We start from the raw sequence: 18,490 nt of genomic DNA, 5'->3' as shown, positions 1-18,490 counted from the left end.
ATGGTTTATTGGATTAAAATTTGTTCCAATTGATTAGATAGTAAAGTTTGTATAACCTTGTTTAAATGTTGTAGTTTAGCCTCCATTCAGCAGAGGGCGCTGCTGGTCATCCTCAATGCCTGGTTCCTCTGGCAGGATTTTAAAATGATCAAAAACCTTATAAAACTAATTAGAAAGTATTTTGATCATGCAGAGTGTGGTGCCCACTCACAAACATCCAGATTATAGACAGAAAATCCCGTAGAATCTCATGAGCTCTTACCTGAGTCTGGAGTAAACAAACGTGGCCAACAATATAGAAGGAACGGTGGTTTGCAGTGTTCGTTCAAGTAAAAACATTACAAAACTAAAAAGGAGTGGGAACACTGTGAGCATGGGCTCTATTTTCTGCATTGTGATGTGAAGGTGAGTTGGTCTGTTTCTGACATTCTTCTTGTGTTAATACAAGACAAAACTCAGGTTTTTAACAAAATGGCCACTTATCAACTTATCACTATAAAATCCATCAACATTAGATTAACTCATTAATTCATAACTTGCATCCCTAATAATAAAACAGCAATTTATGTAAAATACATGCCTTCTTTTCAGGGTTTGGGTTTGGAGTCCAGGCTCTGACCTCGTCCATCCATCCATCCATCCATATGTTCCTCAGCAAGTCATGGAGTGATGAGTATCTCAACCCCCTGAGTATTTCAGGGAACGGGGGGATGGTTTCTGACCTCGGAGCCAGCGGGTCGATGATGGGTCGAAAAGAAGCAGACATCAGGTAGGCAGCAGCGGCGTGACATGGCATGCAGACTGATGCAGAAGGATTGCAACTTCAATGGGCCGCACATTTCCACAAGTTATGTTTGACATGCTTGGTGGGGTTTGTGGAAGTAGCAATGCAGCTGGAGTTGGCTGGAAATACATACTTTGTGTTTACTCCATTTTATGGAATTCATTATTTATGCAGGAGTCTTCCTTTTAAATAATCAACATATTTATCCTTACAATTTGGGAAAAAAAGAGCAATAAGAATGATACACAATGTTTGTTTTCAAATCACAGCTTGTGAAATTCAAAGATTTGGTAGAATTTAAAACCACACATGTAATGTTTAAAGATACAATAAACATGCTAACAAAGAAAAGTCATCATTTCATAAATTCAGCGCTCTTAAAAGTGTTCATATCAGTCTGTGGATTTTGTCGAATGGCTTAGACGATGAACGTTCGCAAGGTAAAAATAATGTACAATTTAAGAGGATATATAAAGAGTACATAAATAATATATAAAATGAATGAGATAAAATTTTATTTTATTTCTAATTTACGTGTGTTTGTATATTAAGCCAAGCCAGTTTATTTATAAGCACTTTTAAAACAGCAAACTGACCAAAGTTGCTGGACAAACATTATATAAAACATCAAATTAAATCAAACAATCAGATAAGAGATGGAAATTACAACTTAAATAAAATATTAAGCTATGTAGATATGTACATTTGTATTGTAAATGTAGGTATACATATAAATGCATAGGTGTGTGCATATTTGCAAATGTTCATATAATTATGTATGTATTGAATCACTAGATTGAATTTGTAAGAGGATTTAGGGACAGGACTGGATAAGCCGCTTCTTCCGGCTCTCTTTTCAAACAGTTTTTGTTTTATTTTATAATTTTTAGCTGGAAATTTTATGTTGTTGCTAATGTTTTTATCCTGTATTTGCTTTGAACAAGTATTGCTTTTTTAATTGTTCACAATCAAGTATAAAAAAACCCAAACATGATATGGAAATTTGAGTAACTCAGCCAAGAAAGTGAACATTCATGCATATTTCTGTGCATCTAGAGAAGTTGGAGGAGGGGAAGATTTAACCTTTTGCGCTTCTGGATGTAGAAAGTTCTGTTTTCAGGATGAGATATTTTAGGGACTCTTGTCTTTTTAAAACTAAATAAGCTGCTGTTGGCCATGCCACCAAATTCAACATTTACACTGGCACGTAAAAATGGCTGCAAACAGACGTGCAATTACATAATTGTACATCTTTGAAAAGCAGAAGCGTGGCCTCCTGCACAACCAATAGGAATGTAACAAGTGGTTTCTGGAAGGAATATTCGTGAGGTTACATTCCAGAGGTTTTTGAAATGACTAATTTTCCAGACCCCCCAAAACACTAACTTATTGACAAAAACTGTCTGTGTGGATTTTCTTTAAAACTTTTGTTGGCTCCAGTGCCCTTTATCGGAAAGTAGTTTAACAGGAAAGAGGGGGAAGACATGCAGCAAATGTCGCCAGGTCGGGAATCGAAGCTGCAAGCACCACCACGAGGACTAAGGCCTCAATATGAGGGTCGTTCTTTGCCACTGCGCCGCCACAGCAACCTGTGTGGCGTTTTTATCCTCTTGGTATTTTTTAGAACCAGCAGAAACTCAAATGGAAGTATAAAAACATGCAAAATGTTCAGTGCACCGCCTTTTATTCAGTAACTTCTTTCTCAATACTGTTTTTGGTCCCTGTATTTGGTGCAAATTCCATGAAGTGTATAAACATAAAAGAAAAAAAAACACTTTGTTGTTCTGTTGAATGCGCTGTAAAGATGCAATGATCAAAGCGTTATTGAGATTCTGAAGCTAAATGTAACAGGATCCGGTTATTTAAGGAGACCTGCTTTTATTACCAGAGACTTGATCTGCCACTTAACTTACAACCTTCACCATTTAAATTCGCTACTACCTTTTCATGATTTAAATGTTTGGTTGAAGTTGTGCATTTGATCCACCGAGGCTTCTGCTTTCTGAATAGCACTGCTAAACAAGTAAACCTATTCATTTAGAAAGAAGCTCACTGGGACTGTTTTTGTTCTGCAACAAAACACAGGCCAAGCTGGAAGTAGCCAAGAAAATATCATGGACAAATTAAAGTGAATGAACTCAGAAAGTCATTACTCTAGGCTGAGCTGTGACAAATACACTGTTTTGGTCATGATTCCATTTTACACACATATCTGTGAAATCTCAGTTGGCAAAGAGGTAGAAAATGTTTCTCTTAGAAATAAAATTAATTGCTTTTCTCGCATCTCCCATTGTAGCCCAGTTTGAAGGCCACAGATTGATTTTCTTCAAACATTTGAAATACTTTTTTTATTTTGAAGGGAGAAACAAACAGAAATGGTTAAATGAATAAATGTTGGAAAAATCCAATCAAAAACTTGCATTTTGTTTTAGTAATCAAACTGAGAGTTATATCCCTCGGCTTTAAATCAACATGAGGGCTACAACACATTCATACCTGAACGGTTTCCTCATTTAGCATTAAAATCAAACACCCAGCGGGTTTGCAACATGCATTTTACATGTGCACATGCACATTTCCCATGCTTCCTGTAGACTTCACCATCGACAAAATGTGATCCTCCAAACTGTGTTGACTCTCTGCTGATTCCCCTTGCTGTCTGTCCCTTGGTGGGTGTGTTCATTATCCCTTCCTCTCTGCAAAATCTCCTCTTCCCTTTTTGTTTTCTGGCTTTTTATTTCAAGGTAAAAAAAAACCCAACTGAATGCCATCATGAGCTTCTCTCCCATGAGGGTTCACAGTTGCCCCTTTCGTCCCCTAAAAGGGGCGTGAATCTGAGGTAACACTGAGCTGTTTTATTCTACACAGCCGACTACGTGAGCAGCATGAAAACCCTCTTTTATCTTTCCGTTTTCCTCTCTCTTAAAATGCTCCATATCACCCGATGCTGGTACCTGCGGTTTTAATTTATTCCAGAGAAAAAAAAACACGTGGAACTCTTTATGATTATTGTTTTCATATGCAGAGTTTTCATTTAGCATAAAACAGTTAAATTTAGATTTGAGTGCTTAGGTTGCCAGCAAATCTGCATGAAAAAGTGGCCCTAGGAGCATAATAATTGTTCAGGAGCTGGAATGCAAAGTAGAGTGGTGTTTTCTTTTTCCAAGTGTCAATTAGTTTTATCAGAAAAAGCACCAGAGTGCATTCTCATTCTGTTCCAAAACATGCTTCCTAAAATGAAGCAGCATGGCTTTTGTGTATTTTTCTGCTCGTTTTCTAAGTCGTGATGTCTTTATTTAAATAAATAATAGCCACATTTTAAGAAAAAATTCTTAAAATTCTGATTCTGGAGACAAAGTCAGCAAAATAGCTGACCTCAGCCTTGAGTCTTTTTGTTCATTGTTTTTGTGTGCTCAGCGAGTACATCTTAAAAATGGTTTCTGCCTTCTTAAGATGTAGAAAATGCTTTTCTGCATCTTAGAAAATGATGCAGAAAATAATTTTCATTTGTTTTCTGATGGTTTGGTCGGTTTTTTACACATATCGACCAAACCACAACTAAAATCTAATTTTTTAGTTATGAACAAATACATTTTTGGCCACAAATACTAGACATAAAGATTAAACTAAAAAGATAATTTCAAAGAAAAACAAACCTAAAACCATGAGAATGTTGTTCTTTCTGTATCAACCAGTCTCACACAGAAATCTGATACTTAAATTATTATTTCATGTTCACAGAAACAGTTTTTTTGGGGGGGTAATTTTTATGCTTTTGCACCAGTAAAAGCATTTAAGTCACATTCAGTGTTTCTCCTACTCCACAGTTAGTTTTAATTGTTACAAAGAGTTCTTAGAAACTTTTTCTGCATAATGTTTGCAAGCTGAACTTGTACATCAGATTTAGATTCAGATTGGCTCTATTTTGGAAAATTTACAATACAAGAAGAGAAACAAAATAAAACAATGTTTAACAAACCAACATTTTCTAACAGTATAAGCCAAGCCTTATACTTCTCATAGATTCAGCAATCTACTGAAACGAATCCTATATACATACACATACTCTCTTAACTTAAATCATTTCTGAATCCCAGAAGGAATGCCTTGTATATTAATTGTATTAATTTTACATTTTAAAGCGTTACTTATTAATTGGTTCACAATAACCCACTTTATTAACAAGCCTAATAGCTTTCTTTGTAAATTAACTAATATGTCAACAGTTGTTTTATTTGCATGTCCCCATATTTCTGATTAATTTGACAAATAGTGCATATGTCATACAAGTATTTACATTTATTAAACATTTTACTTTAAAAAATTCCAATATTTTTGCAATTTTATCTCTAAAATATTCAAAGTTAGGCTTCCAAATGAGTTTTATACCTAGAATTAATCGTACATTCACACCTTCTACAGCAAACGGCTGCAAGGTGTCGCGTTACGATTGATGCTTTTGGTCCCAGCTGTCTTCACATCATTAATAAGCTGCTAACTTGCAGTTGTGAACTGATTCCTCTTTATAATCATCCCTCACCCCTAATGGAGCACCAGACTGGGGACAATTAATGTTCATTTCATATTTCTTCCATTTCTGAATAATCATCTCATCAAGCTTCATAATTACAGTCTTGTAACCTATTCTCATATCAGCAGCTCTTCCCCCTGAAATTTTTAAACTTTTCTAACATCTTAATATTTTTCTTCTTCACAGATCTCTTGTGGACATCCCTGTCAAATTTTTTTTATTTTTTTTTTTATTCTACAGGATCAAATATTTTGTGAAAACATGCATTAAAATCTGCCATAAATGATTCTGGTCAAAATCAAAAACGTACTTGCTCCATTGGCAGATAAATGAACTCATAACCTGCAAAAATGTCTTTTTATAAGTGAAAAAAGTCTGCCAATAGAATCAACACTTTTTCCTCTATATCTTGCTAAAAAGTTACTTTTAGGTTAGTTTTGTCTTATTTTAAGTGTACTAAGATATTTGCACCAGACACCAGACCAAAAATACTTGGTAAGATTTTCTTCTCTTGAATTTACACAATGTTTTGTTTTTACACTTCACTCTACATAATATTCTGTCGCTGTTCGGTTGGTTGCCAATTGGGGTTAAGGTTTGTTTTTCCTGGATTTCCGTCTATTAAATATGACATCCTGACTCTCTTGAGTCTCAAGTATTAAAATCTCTCAAGTCTGTTCTGGGTTTCTTTATATCCTGTAAAGCCTGAATACAATCTCCCTGCTATTTATTTGTTTATCGCCTGCCATTCTACAGTACACGCTGAACGTGTCACATTTACCCTGGGGCAACCCAGTCATACATTTCCTCTGCAATCTATCTACTTTAAAACACTGCAGCCTCCTGATTTTTAATGGAATACTGCCACTCATATCTGCCACAAACTAAATCCATGTATTTTATAAACAGACATAAATCCTCAGCCAATGAGAGGAATGGCAGCATCTCCTTTTTTCCCCCAGTTGAAATTAGGGTTTAAATCCTTTTAGCGTGTTGCGTTTCTTGCTTGATGGAAAATCTGCGGCGATTGAAGGAATCTGCATGTCCAACTTGAGCCTGCAGAGTAAATTCTTCCATCAGACTGTTTTTATTTCAAATACTCAACCTGTGGTTTGTGGCTGACTTTTCAGTGAGTGCTGTTTTGTAACAATGGTCAATTAACTAATGCTTTTCAGTGTATTTACATCATACAAGGAAGGCTAATTTATGATTTTCTTCATCTCAGTGGGAGATTGTCTTTGCTCTTTTCCATCTCATTTTCTACTATAATTTGTACATCTGTTGGAGTTTTTTCAGCCGTGCATATAAGGCGGAGGAAATGTTTTGAGGTACAACACTGCATAAATTGTGAAGAAACAAAAGACTGCAAAAGTGGGCAACACAAAAAGGAAGTGGGAGACACTCAAGCTGATGAGTCTGCATAGTTTCTCATTAATATGGAGAAAGAAGCAACTTATACACAAAATAATAAATGAAGCAAATTGGCAACGCTATACTTGGTTCCTTATTTGGTATAAACACACTTTTTGAAAGAAAAGAATAAACTCTTCATCTAAAGTCTATACCGTCTTTCTTTTTCATAACCAAAAATAAATGGAGGGTTTCATATCTCAGTTAAAAATCTTTAAAAGTCATCAGATGTCAAATCCCAATCAATCTTTGCTCTTTTTTTTTAAAGCAAAGTAATTTGAAAATGTGATTTTTGATACAAAAAGAGCCAGAAGTGACAAGGATGACTACATGGTTTCTGGAAATGCAACTACCAGTTGTTGCAAATCTTTTTAAAAAATATATCTTTTAAGAATACCTAAAAAAAGAAAGTTTTCTAGTATGAATATGACAAGAGATCTGTGGCCACTTCCTTACAACACAGAAAAAGAAAAAGTGAGCCCTTTTATTACTGGACTCTTAAAAGAAAAAAAATTATAAAACTTGTTTAATTCATCAAAAACTATTTCCCTTTTACATAATGAAACATCTGAAATCTTGACTTGAAGGAAAAAGAGGAACAGAAATTCATACAATTAACTCATTAAGTCATTGGGTTTATTTTATATGTGATATAATGTAAGTTTAATCAATAACAGCTCTGTGCTTTGTCATATTTGAAGGTAGAAATAACCAAACTGAAGTTAAAAAACTTATAACTGAAAAATGAAGGCACCATAACGGAAGATCAAGAAAAAAAGCTGCCATGACAGCTGGGAGGGTAACAGAAACCAGTGTTTGGGAGGAAACCAGTAAGTGATGACAACTAGAAATGGGACCCAGAATAAGCCTATAAAAGTGAAGAAGTATGCCTGGGGTCAAAGACAAGAGAATCAGAGAAAAAGGAAAGCTGTAAATAAAGGCTAGGAGCAGGGATGGAGCAGTTTCCAGCCCAACACTAAAAACCCCCAGGCCAAATCTAAACCTGTATTGGAACTCATCTTAATAGCACCAGGTATGTATATGTATAAGTGATACCTGGTTCTGGAAACAGAATGAGACGTTTCTGTGGCTCCTTTGTCCTTTTAAATCAAAGCTGCACTTGGGTTTCTGTTTTACCGCACTACTATTAACCAATGACTGTCAATCATCAACGATGTCATATTCTACAGATTCCACACATTTCAAAATAAATGAACTAATGCCAGTTTATAAAGACATACGTGCTTTTTGCTTTTATGCCACACAACGACAACTATTTCTGTAGAATTCCCTATGAACACTTTTTTTAAAAAAACTCTCCAAATGTGATGTTTCCCCAGCCCACCATTTGGGCAGAAACCATGCAGCCCAATTTAACGAACATTGGAAACTCAGGAATTTTCATGTTTCTTGTAGAAGATTTCGGAGATTAATCTAAAAATTTCAGAGGTTTTCCAAGCAAATTTTCGACTTCTGGCGCTCAGAAATGTCCAGGTTTCAAGTATTTTTGGCAGAAATGTACCCCTCCTCTTTTTCTATCAATGACCCCATAGCCTTACTGTTTCACTTATAGAAATACAAATTTTTTTTTTGTGCAAAATCTCCACAGCCTTCTAGCTATTTGCCAAACAATCCTTCCATTTCTGAGCCCATTCCGGTACAACTCGAGAAGCCCTCCACCTTCTCCTCGCTGCCTCTCCATCAGTATTTCCTCTCCTCCCTCCGTCGGGTTGGAGCAGATCCTTTACGGAGCAGGAGAACAGAGGTCGTGCGTGTTTCTCCTCCTGCAGCAGAAAGCAGGCTCTGACTCTCAGCAGCCTCCGGGGTTTCCCCCTTCTACCAAGGATATGGAGTCTAAAAGAGTCGCTGGGATTATTCCTCGGGTTGCCTGCCTTCTTCTCCTTCTTGGCTTGTTCGGGACAACCGCAGAAGGTGAGGCAGATGTGTGCTTTTCTTTTTACTACTTTTCTCTTCCCGGATGAGATTGCGCATCCAGGCGCTGAGTGGGGGTTATTAGTCCCTCCTCGATTTGAATTATGACTGTTTTAAAGTGCAAACAGCCTACAAATAGTTGTTTGAAATGCATGCACTAGAGTTTAATTGTGAAACGTGCAGCAACATTTTGCGCGGCTGTTAATTAGTCACTAAGTGAAGCGCAGTTTGTTGCACTTTTTGACGCTTTTTGCGTAAAGAAAAAAAGATTGTTATCTATAGAAGTGTTGTTCTGGCAGCAAAGGTTTCCAGATATCTCTAAGTGTCACTTGCAGAGTGTGGTGGTTGGTTTATTCTCATGCATGCCAGCGGTTCGGCGCTGTTTGGGCGATGTGAGCGCAGCGTTTTCAGCGTTTTAAGCGTCCTGCCCCGCTGTGGGAAATGTTTAAGGAAAGCAAGCGAAATAACCTCATTCAGTTGACTTTCTCTGTGTTCAGCATACCATGAAAATGTAGAGGTAATCCTGCTGGTGTCAAGTTTCTCTGATTTGAAGGAGCAGAGCTCACAGAACGCATTACGGGATGAACTTAAAGTAGAAAAAAAGTCAATTGTGACATGCAGAGAAAAGGAGACACAATTTACTTCTCTTTTACAAAAATAAACCTAAAAGGTGTGTTTTGTGAATATATTCAGCCCTATTAAGTCAATATAGGGCTGAATATATGATGGGTTATGTTTTCACGCTTTGCTCATCTAGAGATTTAATCTTTTATTTTTCTCCTCCTGATGACTTTGAAGATTTATTTCCAAATCTTGCCACTTGCAGTTTTTCAGTTGGACTTAGGCCTGGACTTAGGACTTTGACTGGGCCATTTTAAGACCTGTACTTTAATCTTAACCTCAGTTACTGGCTGTATGTTTCATGCATTGTTCTGAAAGTCAAATTTCCAACCTAGTGTCATCTTTTCTGTCTCCTTTGTTAGATTAGCTTTCAGGATTTTTCTGTATTTCATTCTAGAACAGTAGTCTGCAACCTTTACAGTTCAAAAAGCCATTTTTACCCTCTCTGAAACAAACAAACAAAAAAACTCATTTAGAGCTGCAATCTATGTTACCTTTTATTTTTTGATGAATATCCAAAAAAATTTGGTGTTATTTTTAAAGAACCAACATTTTACTTCTATTTCAAAGTATTAAAATGAAACCAACATAAAACCTTTAAGATGGATACATTGCTCTAGGATGTTGATATTTGTGGATAGTTATGTAAACAAACAAACAAAAAAACATATATTCCAACTTCATGATGATAAAGATATTATGTTGTTAGCAAATACAAAACCTGCATGTTGTTGTTATTGTATTCATAGTTAGAAACAGTTGCTTCTTTATCATCTAAGCCATTGTGGAAGAACCAAAGAGCCACTTGCAGCTCCGGAGCCGCAGGTTGAAGACCCCTGCTATATTTAATGAGGTTGTGTCAATTATTATTTAACATCTTTGTTTTCTGACATTCATCTCAAGTAGCCAAAATTTTACAGATTTTACACAAAAATGGCAACACACCTACATTTCATTAGACCATAGCATAAAGAAGAGGTCAAACCAAACAACAAAATCTAAACAAAGAAACAGGAATATGATTATTAATCTAATCTACAAACTCATCATATATAAAATAAAACATTTAGTACAGGGCAACTCAACAAGTTACTTTGAAGGAATCAAACAATATTATACAGAAAAGAAAACTCTCCATTTGGTTGATGCAATCAGTGACATCATAAACTTAAACAGGAAATGCTGTGCAGGCTCCACTTCTGCTTTTCAAACATGTATGGTTGTATCATTTTGCATCTGTTTGCAGCCATTTTCACATGCAAGTGTAAACACTGAGTTTGAGGCATGGCCAGCAGCATGTTTGGATTTAAAGTGATAAGAGGCCATAAAAAATATTCAAAATAATCAAAACTGAATAGACTAAAACCTTATCGAAGAATGATTTTGTAAAAAAATGTGAACGTGTTTTGACCACAGAGCTATCCTAACCTGTTCAAGGAAACACAGTAGGCCAACTTTAGATAATTTAAAAAATAATTCTCCCCTGGGTAAATCAATTGAAACAGAGAAAGAGATGAAGGGAGACATCTTCTGGTTGATGTCATTTCCCACAAGAAACTAGTTTCCAGAAGGATTTGTGAATCTTTTCCTCTGTGTCTGTTTACCTCCTGCTGTTTCTGTGCTTCAGTTGTTTCTCCTCTCCTCCTGCTGCTTCTGACTCAGACGAGCCTTTAACTCTCTCTTACCCCCCCTCCTGCCCACAACCAACTCCTCTCTCTGTTCGATGCTGATTTTTCTCTATTCTGCTGGTCCTGTTGTCAGTTCCCATTCGGTCACCAACGCATATCCCTTGGTTTTATTTTCCCCTTTCCTGTTCCTCTCTCTAGATTTGCTGTCCCTTTGTCCCTCCGCTCCCCTGCTGCATCTGTATATCAGAGAGAGGAGCTGTCATGTTCCTCTTTTTTCTTTACCACTGTTCATCTTCATAGCTAACCTCTCTACAATCCTTCATGCTACTTTTTTTGTTGTGTGGCTGTTTTTCTAAAATCAATTCTCATATTTTGTTTCTCCCCTTCTGTCGAGCTGCAGCAGAATTTAAATCCTGATAATTTAGTTGTATCCTCGTGTATTTTGGTCCCGCTTTAAATTGTCACAGGGACATTTTTTTCATCTCCCTTTTTGTGTCGCAGCGGCAGACGCATCCTGCAAGGATCATAGACCTCAGCAGCCCAATAAACCAAGGCTGCAAAAGGGAAAGAAGTCCAGCAGCTGCAGATTTCAGAGCTAAGCTCACATCTCTGTCGTCCTGAAAGACCGTTCAGTGTTCATTATTGCTGCTAAATGGCAACACAGTAGAAATCCATATTTTAAGAGCCACAGATGGTGGCGCGTTAGAGGAAGACTGAAGTGCGTTTTAAAGCGATAAATTTCAGGAAGGTTGCTCTGTGACACATCCGCCTCCAGGGTTTCAAAGCCACTGTGCATGTAATTACCTTTTGATATTTACAGCCTGATGGAGTCTTTGAGTGTTGAGAAACTTCTTATTTCAATGTACAGACAAAAGAATATTAGAGTAGACTTTTGATTAGGCTGATGACGAAAAGGGAGAAATTTAAGCTTCATTAGCGTCTGCTGCAACAACATTTCTTTAAAGTACAACTGATCCAAAGGCGGAAAGCATATCAACATGTTAATGGATTTAATGGTTTATTTAATCTGCTCGTTTTCAGAAGTGGATGATTTCAGTGTATTTATTTTGTGTCAAATTATACAGATAAGCCTAAAACTAACACATTTCTGACAGACATGAATTTGGAGAAATCTTTTATTTTGTCCAGAAATGTTTCTCCTGACTAGAAAGAATCTTAACATTTTAACCAGGGTCAACTTGAGTCTGACAGAGAATATGTGTTAGCAGCAAACATTAGGGCAGCGGTGTCCTGCAGCTCTTAGAGTCTCCCTGGTCCAACACACCTGAATCAAACAGCTGAATCTCCTCCCAGGTGCAGTCAGGTTCTCCAGAGTCCTGCTAATGACCTCATTATTTGACTCAGGGGTGTTGAAGTAGAGATGCATCTAAAAGTTGCAGGACACCGGCCATTGAGGACCAGGAGTGCCCACCCCTGCATTAGGGTGATGCAGGGGTGGGCACCTAAATGTGCATTTAAAAGGAAAACTTGGAGAAACTTGTTTTTAAAACAAGTCTTGCTGAGCTGCAGCATCATTGAAGTGGTTATACTTGCTGCCCCTACATTTGCAGTGCAGAGATCTTTCCTTCAAAAACCAGTGATGTGTGACCTAAAAGTGGTTAAATAAATCCTGTGCAGATAGTCTGACCTAAAAAAAAAAACAGTAGAAGTGGTGAAACTGATAAATATTTTAGAATAGTTAAGTTGTAAAAATGGTTTGCAAGGTTTTGTAGCTATGTAGCAGAAAATGTATAATAAAAACTTTGTATTTTCATAGACTGTATCATTTTTATTGCTATGAAGTGGTAATTTGTTATGCCTTGTTATTTCTGGGTTTGTTGAAAAATAGGACGTGTGGTTTCACATTATGGTTTTGAAATATTTGAACCTATTGTTGTGCCAGGATCTTTTAATTATGTTGTTATATCTGGGCTTCATATTTCCTCTTAAAGATAGCCTACATAGGTTCCTTGAACAGATTAAAATATATCTATGGGCTATACACACATGTTTATAGCCTTTCTTGTACAAAATCAATGAGCTTTTAGTCCTATGAGTATTTTGAGCTCCTGTCAGAATGACCTGCTTTAAGGCGTCTGTCACTTTAAATCCAAATGGATTTAAATGCTGGCCACGGCCCTCAACTCGATGTTTACACTCACACCTGAAAATGGCTGCAAACAAATGTGCAATTTAACATCCACACATCTTCTAAAAGCTGAAAAAGAGCCTCCTGCACAATCAACAAGAATGTAGGAAGTGGTTTATGGATGGCACGTCAACAACAAGACACTTATCTTTTCCAGCAGCCATTGTACAGCGGTAAAAGCAGTTGCTAACTTGAGGTGAGGGCAGTGCCTGCTGATTTGTGACGTTACGTTCTGGAAGTTTTTGAAATGGCTCATTTATGAGACACCAAAAAACATTAAGTGGATGTTTTCTTTTCCTTTTTTTTTTAAGTGTGTGGGCTGTTTTTAGAAGCAGAAGAGACTCAAATGAAAGTACAAAAATGTACAAGATGTGAATTTTGCATAATATTTCCCCTTTTTAATTGTGTTCCACATTTTTATTATTTGGATTTATTTTAAAATAATCCCAGGTTTAATTGTTGCTCTTGTTTCATGTATGTTCTCTTTACACTTGTTTCCTGGGATTCCCCTCATATCTTGGTTTTGGTAAATATCTAAAAATCCAGGATGTTTAGTGGGATATGAGGAACAAGGGCGTGGACAATGGCTCTACAGGAGCTGGAGGTCTGAGGATGAAAGACCTAATAATGATAAATTCTTACCTTTCTGGCAGAGTCCATGTCACTGGAAGAGAAACAGGCCCAGAGAATCTCAGATCTCTACCAAACATATTAGTTTTACTCCATATCTGCCTATGATAGCATTTAAATAATTAGTTGGCTTGTGGATGGCGTCATAATATTGTTGCAGACCTATTCTGCAATTGGTGGACTGTTACCTAAATGTTCCACTCTGATCAACTAAAAATAAGAAAAAACCTTCATTTTGATAAATTTCTTCATTGTTCAATAGGAATTAGAGGCCATGCTGCTGCTTATTTCTGCCTGTGCCAGGCGTGCTAAGTGGGTAAACTAGATGAATGGGCGGATGCATGAATCTGAAGGATTGGAGGCACTGCTGTGTTATTTTGCTGACTTGTACCTTGTTTCCTCACAACTCAGCTATATAAAGTTTTGCTGTAAAGTCATGAAGACTGCAGAAAGTAACTGATGACTCCTGGAAACGTCTTAAACCCATATGTTGAACAAATTTATTTTGGCAGGATTTCAGCTGCACTCCACCTACTCAATATAATGCACAACTGGAAAAGACTTTTTAATTGATTTGGAATTGTCGTTTTCTTTTTCTTTTTTTTTTTTTTTGGAAGCATTTTGTCCACCAGTTAAAAAACACAACTTTTAATTTGAACCTAAATGTGAGTTTGTGAAAGATTAACTTACACTACTAGTAAGTTGTGTTAACTTTTTATTTCTTTTGTTATTCCTCCTAAAGTTTTTAGGTTAACACTTAAAAAAATTGAAAGAAGAAAAAGACAGGCATGGGAACTATTTCCCAGAGTGCTTAGCGGCATGTTTTTGTATCTTGACTTTGAAGTGCGTTACATTGATCTGACTCTTGTGTGTTACCACAGCAAATGTTTATTTTAATGCAACTGACAGTTTGCAAATCTTGAGGATAATGTCCTGTTCACACTAAATGTTTTTGAGCTGAATTCATTGTGATGCTTAATAAAATTTATTATCAGATCAGAAATTTTGTTAATGCAGTTTGAAACAAGAATTTAAATTATTGTGAAGTAAAATAAGTAGTTATTTTAACTTGATATTATGAGTAAAAATAAAAGAGAAATGTGTGATCTGCAACTGGGTGAAGGCAGCTTTTTCTTGCATATTGTGAAATAATTATTGCAAATTGCAGCACTAAGTTAAAACTCACAATTCTAGATTAATGAGCTTAAAAAAAACAATGTTTAGACAACTTGTCTCTTGTTGTAAAATCTACTTCATGAAGTTTAGTTTCTGAGTTAAAAGCAATACAATCTTCTTGTTGACTTAAACTGCATTTTCAAGGCAGCATTTGGGCTTTAATTTTCAAGTTAAACCACCTTGAATTTTTACAGTGCGAGTCATAATTAGCTCCTTTGAAAAAGGGAATCACTCTTTTCAGTCTCCCTGGTATTTTACTCCGGGGTCTTGGAGAAAAGGCTTTAATTTTCACCAAATCATGAGTTGAGTTTCAACTTTTCTCATCAGGACGCAGATTCAGAGTGACACACTGTAAAACCGATGGACTGAGGAAATCTTTCAATGCCACTGCTGTCAGACTGACAAATCACAGCACAAGAGGACTTTACTGACTTCCCTCTCTGTGCTGAAAGATTGTTGTTGATGAGGTTGTCAGATGTTTTTTATGTGAGTGACTGCTGACTGTGCAGCAAATTGCCCTTTGGGGACAATAAAGTTTAACTGAACTCAACTATTGGGGCCATTTTTCTCCCCGCCATCATTCCCTCTGGAGAACCAGAGTGAAATCTAGCAGAACAGAAGTAAGCACCAGAAAATTCGATTCAGATTTAAAACTACTTTATTTATGCCAAAGGGAAATTAGTTGTTGTAACTGGTATAATTCAAGTGTTTTCAAAAAGTTGATGTGGATGGTGAGGCTGGGAGCAGGAAGGCTCTCCAGTAGCAGTCAGTCTTGCAGCAAATCTGAAAAGACCTCTGACTGAAGACTGCTGTTTTATGACAATCTGAGTGTCAGGCCTATCATGATTAATTCTCCCTGTAATGATTGCAATAAATGATAATATTGTTGTTTTGAGAACATTTTTAATATGTTGACAATGGCATAATAATGCAAGTTTGTCCTCTCGAATACCAACACACTAATTTTGTATAGGACACTTAACACTGGAGCTGGAAAATATTTTAAATATTCAAACTAAAACGCAATAAACAAAAACAATAAATAAAACGGAAATAAAAACCTACATACAACCACAATCAAGAATAAAATGGATCATGAAGTCTCTGCAAACATAATTGCTCTTCAGAAATATTAATAATCGGAATCAAAATGACAAAGCTCATTTTAACTTATCATACAATAAATTAACTGCTTTTTGCAACAGGCTCAGCAACTGTTTAAAAGATAAACAGTAAAAACAAAAATCTTTCAAACTGTGGCGAATAATTGTCCATTAAGCCTCAACTTAGAAAAACTAAACTCAAAATGATGAACAAATCAGAACTGCTACTCCAACATGCTGGCAGCCTGAGAGACGTTATCCTGGAAATGTCTCTAAAAGTGAGGTAGAGCCTTTGGATGGACCCTGAACTAAAGGTGGTGCTTTAGTAGGAAGTTCTTAAATATTTGTTTCTGTTAAACAAGTCATTACATTTCATATTCAGTAATCTCCTATTTTATACTCCCCTGCAGTTCACATTTTATGCTAAATTTAAAAAGATAAACAGGAATTCTGAATTTTTGATGCTACCATACATCAAAACAGAACCACCTGCAGTTTGCATTCAAATGAAAAATAAAATAATCCATCCTTAATTAAAATCTGTTTGCAATTAAATGGAGAATAGACTTCTGTGTTCAGCTGCTGTGAAGAGAGAGAAAGTAGCTTTCTAATCAAGGAGAGATTTGAGCAGGCAAAGTAGAAATATTTAACAGAGATTATATGCTGAGCTGCAGATATAAAGCAATCACATCTGCCCAGGTTTGGTGATGATTTACTGATTTTAAGCTCGAATGGAGCAGACATGTGGCTGCTCCTTTATATGCACGTTTGGTTGCTGTTCCTAGAAATCTCAGACCAGTAAACAAATTTAAGCCAAGGTTTATTTCTGTAGTGCATTTAAAAGAAGCGTAGTTGATCCAAGTGATGCTCAAGGTAAAAATCATTAGCTGCATAAACAGTAAAAAAAATAAATAAAAAAATGTTAAAAGAACAAGCAAAAAGTAGAAAAAATATATGAATTAAGTATGAGGATTTCCACACTAAAAGTTAAAAATAATCTGTACAAACAGAACTAAAAACCAAAGTGTAAAAGTGAGATTTTGAAAGAATCCTACCAAGTATTTTTGGTCTAGTTTTAATACTAATATCTTAGTACACTTGAAATAAAACAAAAAAAACTTACATAAGACTTATCAGCAAGATATAAGAGTTTGTTTTAAGTGAATAATTCCTTAATGTTGATGGAAAAAGTATAAATTATAAGCGACATTATCAATAAACGTTTTCACACACACCTTTATATTTTTCATTCATTCTCTGCAGCACTTTGGGGAAAATTAATGAAAATGAATTTGCAGATTATTTCACTTATAACTAATACCTTTTCATCAATATTAACAAGCTAGTGACTTAGAACAAGCTCCTAAACCTTGCTAAAAATTACTTGTAGTTAGTTTTGTTTTATTTCAAATGTACAAAGTTATTTGATTTAGAAACTAAACCAAAAATACTTTGTAAGACTTCATGGTTTTGCAGTGCAAGGACAGGTTGTTCCACTGCTTTGGCCAGATTACTCCTTGAGTAGCCCTCTGGAAGTCCCTAAAAGCTGTTGGTTTGTGGGTCTTAAAGGTCTGGATGGAGTATTAAAGTTCAACAGTTGAGAGAAATATGACGGCTCTGTAACATTACCACTCCTATAAAACAAACAATGAAATATCAAAATGTCAGGTTCAGTTAATTTAACATCCTCTCTAATAATAGTTTTCCAGGCAGGTGGGAGTATCGGTCTGTGGCTTTTTATCCATGACGTCTGTAAAACACTTTCCCCAAATCGCAGTAGCACCACTGCAGCAGGAGGAGCTGCAGAGTCGTAATCTATGTGAAAACGCAAACAAGAAGTGGGGTAGGCAGAGAAAAAGGTTTTAGGAAATTAAAGAAGCAATGGTCAGGACGCCACAGTGGAAAGGAACTGGTTCTCTGATTAGGATGCGTGCTGGATGTCTCCCATTGCAGGTTCCTGGGGAATCCCAGTGAAAAAACACCCCAGGGCTCACCTCCATCTTGCTTTAGGGCAGTGTTTCTCAATTCCGGTCCTCACGCCCCCCTGCTCTACATGTTTTAGGTGTTTCCCTTCTGCCACACACCTAGATTGAATATGTGGTTGATTAACCGGGTTCTGCAGCACTCGATGGTCATGCAATCATTTGAATCAGCTGCTCTGGAGTAGAGGTACATCTAAAACATGCAGAGCAGGGGGACCTGAGGACTGGAATTGAGAAGCGCTGCTTTAAGGATAATTTCCCTTCCAACCCAGGTATGCCTTGGGATCCACCTTTTGGAAGCTGGAAAGTATCACAGGCATCAATGTTTTCCTTCCCTTCTGGGATTTTTTTTTCAGTCTTTGCAACATGATTTTGGATGAGGGAGAGGATCATGGATTAATAAATGGATTGAATATTTATTGAATGTTCTTCCTTTTGAAATGGTTTCCAATACGCTTAAAATGTAAGAATTCACCATTTATTACTGCATGGGCTCTACTGGCAGTCATTTTAAATTTGGTTTCTAGAGATTTTCAGTGTCTAA

At 36.4% G+C, this 18,490-nt stretch overlaps 1 protein-coding gene across 3 annotated transcripts in view; it reads left to right on the top strand.

The window, feature by feature from the left end:
• Positions 1-8,399: 8,399 nt before the first annotated feature.
• The window catches only part of cntnap3 (contactin associated protein family member 3), a 102,721-nt gene continuing 92,630 nt past the window's right edge, over positions 8,400-18,490 (top strand). For all 3 annotated transcript variants that reach the window (XM_044134459.1, XM_044134461.1, XM_044134458.1), the window contains exon 1: positions 8,400-8,657. In XM_044134459.1, coding sequence (XP_043990394.1) covers positions 8,573-8,657 — 85 coding nt within the window. In that variant the 5' untranslated portion in view covers positions 8,400-8,572. The remainder of the gene's footprint in view (positions 8,658-18,490) is intronic.

Source organism: Gambusia affinis, linkage group LG12, assembly GCF_019740435.1.
Source record: "Gambusia affinis linkage group LG12, SWU_Gaff_1.0, whole genome shotgun sequence".
NCBI lineage: Eukaryota > Metazoa > Chordata > Actinopteri > Cyprinodontiformes > Poeciliidae > Gambusia > Gambusia affinis.
The sequence above is the reverse complement of the archived record's forward strand: the minus strand, read 5'-3'. Positions and strand labels throughout refer to the sequence as shown.